This window comes from Carlito syrichta, unplaced genomic scaffold (genome assembly GCF_000164805.1).
Source record: "Carlito syrichta isolate Samal-C Ts95f unplaced genomic scaffold, Tarsius_syrichta-2.0.1 Scaffold301625, whole genome shotgun sequence".
Taxonomy (NCBI): domain Eukaryota; kingdom Metazoa; phylum Chordata; class Mammalia; order Primates; family Tarsiidae; genus Carlito; species Carlito syrichta.
In genome coordinates this window covers 173,006-175,485 of record NW_007245721.1, presented here as the reverse complement: position 1 = coordinate 175,485, position 2,480 = coordinate 173,006, and the positions used below count along the sequence as shown (strand labels likewise).

Below are 2,480 nucleotides of genomic sequence, written 5' to 3'. Positions count from 1 at the left end.
ACGTGGCGTCGCCCGGTCCCGCCCAATGTCGGCCGGGGCTCGGAGTTGGCAGCCGCGCCCCCAACTCTGCCACCGCCATCTTTTGTCCTAGTATCCCGAGAGAAGCGACGACCCTCTCTGATGGACGACATCGTGTACTGCACCATACTTTAAACCCGCAACGCCTTGTGTTTATTTCGGAGACGTGGTGACTAGACTTCCATAATCACAGAATTTGATATGGGTTGTTGAAAGCTGAGCTTTATCATTATCACAACAGAAGTCTTGGTAAGCGCCTTGTGACAACCTAAAATTAATAGAAGCTATCTCATATGGGGCACTTACCCTTCTACAGACACGTGTGGGTGCTTTATTCACAACAGTATCAGACGAGCACGATAGTTAAAGCGTAAGGGCTCTGTTGTCAAACCACGTCCCTGCTCTGCAGGTACTCCATTAGCCTATCTGTGCCTCAGTTCTCTAAACCGTAAAATGGGTTCTTCTTCTGATGCTGTGAAGATTTAGTGAGGTAGTAGGAATGATGCACTGAACTCAACACCTGAAGCACAGTAACTAACATAAGCTATATATATATTTTTTTTTTTTTTTCTTTTTTTGAGTTGGAGTCTTACTGTCGCCCAGACTGGAGTGCAGTGGCTGCTCCCGGCCACCGCAGCCTCTACCTGCTGGGCTCCGGCGATCTTCCGCCTCAGCCTTCCAAATAGCCGGAATTACAGGCACGCACTAACACGCCCGGCTGATTTTTGTTTATTTATTGCAGAGATGAGGTCTCGCTGCCCAGGCGGGTCTCGAACCCGCGGGCTCAGGTAATCCACTCACTTCAGCCTCCCAAAGGCGTGGGATTACAGGCTGAGCCACCGAGCCCTGCTAGCTATATTATTAATTATGATGATGATAATGATTTGCTGAGCCCTCGTTCTGTTCTCTTAACTGAAAAGTAAAGAGATCAAGCCAGGTAGAAATAGACCTCTAAATCAAGAGCCTTCACTTGTCATTGTATCCTCTGATGCAGTGTCACTGTGCTTGCTAGAGGTATCTATAAGGAGCTGTCACCTCATAACCTTGGGCAATAACAGTTGGGAACAGCCTTAGAAGGGAGACAACTGTTAGGCAATCTAAGTCAAATGAAAGTTTTGAACCATTGAGAGGGTCTAGTGACATGGACACAAAATATACAAAAGCAGACTGGAGAAGAGAGAGAGCAAGCAGGGTCTCAGAAAGGAAGGATCATAGGGCCAGCCATGAGCAACCTTAACTGCCGCCTCTACAGCCTCTGGAGGGCCAGCCAGGAAGCCTCCTCCTGCGGCTCCACAACACCCAAGCATGCACACACACACGTGGGCCTCGCTCTGTTTTCTCCTGGTGGTTCTGAGGGCAGGATAACACAGGGCATCCACTCACCTGGAGGAGGCTCACATGTGGCCAGGACCCAAGCACCGCCAGCTCACTGGGCCCTCGAGGGCACAACCACTCACAGACCCAGCCTATGGGCTCAATTATCACCAGTGCCTGGCTCAGGGTCTGCCACACTGCAGGTCTTCACCCAAGGTTCCCTGGTGCTTCAAATGTACACACACACCCTTAAGACCAGCCAGGCCACCGAGGGAAAGGACATGTACCCAACTGATTGGCTCCTCACCAACAGAGGCTATGGTTGCTAGCTCGGCCTCCTCTCATATTTATGCGGGCTGGATATGTGTGCGGACTCAGAGATTGGATCTAAGTAGAAGAAATGTGGGTAGAGAACAGTTTGCAGCAGGAGAGGAAAATTTCATTGGAAAGTCTGGTGACATTGCAGAAGAGACCGCAGCATCTCAAGAGGGGGCCTGTGCTGGGAAGCGTGAAGTTGACGAGTCAATTAGGCCAATTGCTGCAGTCAGAACCAAGTGGGCGCAGTGTTCCCGGCTCACAGCCCTACAGTGCACGGTCCAGTGTTCCCGCTGAGTTAGAAAGGGCCACCTGGAGGTATCCGGAGAAGACGCTGTCTTAGGAGGCAATGGCTGCGTCCTATGGCCTCACCCAGCATGGGACTGACCCGGGGGAGAGCGCGACAAGGGCTCTTCATTCGTCAGATAAATGAATGAAGCGACCGAGTCTCTGGTCAGTGGGCAGTCAGGGCTCGGAGACGGGGGACAGGAACCCGAAAAAGGAGAACACGGGAACTGGCGGGGGAGGCGCAGATGTTGCGGGGTCAGGAGTATCCAGAGGCGCGGGGAGAGGCAAGAGGGCCCAGGGACGGAGGGGGCGCGGAGGGCCCGAAGGCCAAGTGGACCCGTTGCGCTCCGGCCAGCTCCTCTCCGCGCCTCGGCCGTCCGGAGCCTCGCAGGGACTGCCACTCTTAGGCCTCCGGCTTCCCGGCAGGGGACAGAAGAAGCCTCCATCGCCGCCCTGACGACCGAAGGGGGGCGCAGAGTCCTCCTTGGCCGGGCGAGGGACTAGGGGGAGGGGGCCAGGGAGCCCGCCCCGCCCCCCTGGGTCCA

The 2,480-nt window shown here is 54.4% G+C and overlaps 1 protein-coding gene across 1 annotated transcript in view; it reads left to right on the top strand.

Annotated features, from left to right (window-relative positions):
* Positions 1 to 1,732: 1,732 nt before the first annotated feature.
* Positions 1,733 to 2,480, top strand: part of NT5DC2 (5'-nucleotidase domain containing 2) — a 9,833-nt gene continuing 9,085 nt past the window's right edge. The window contains exon 1 of the mRNA XM_021710878.1: positions 1,733 to 1,853. Coding sequence (XP_021566553.1) covers positions 1,733 to 1,853 — 121 coding nt within the window. The remainder of the gene's footprint in view (positions 1,854 to 2,480) is intronic.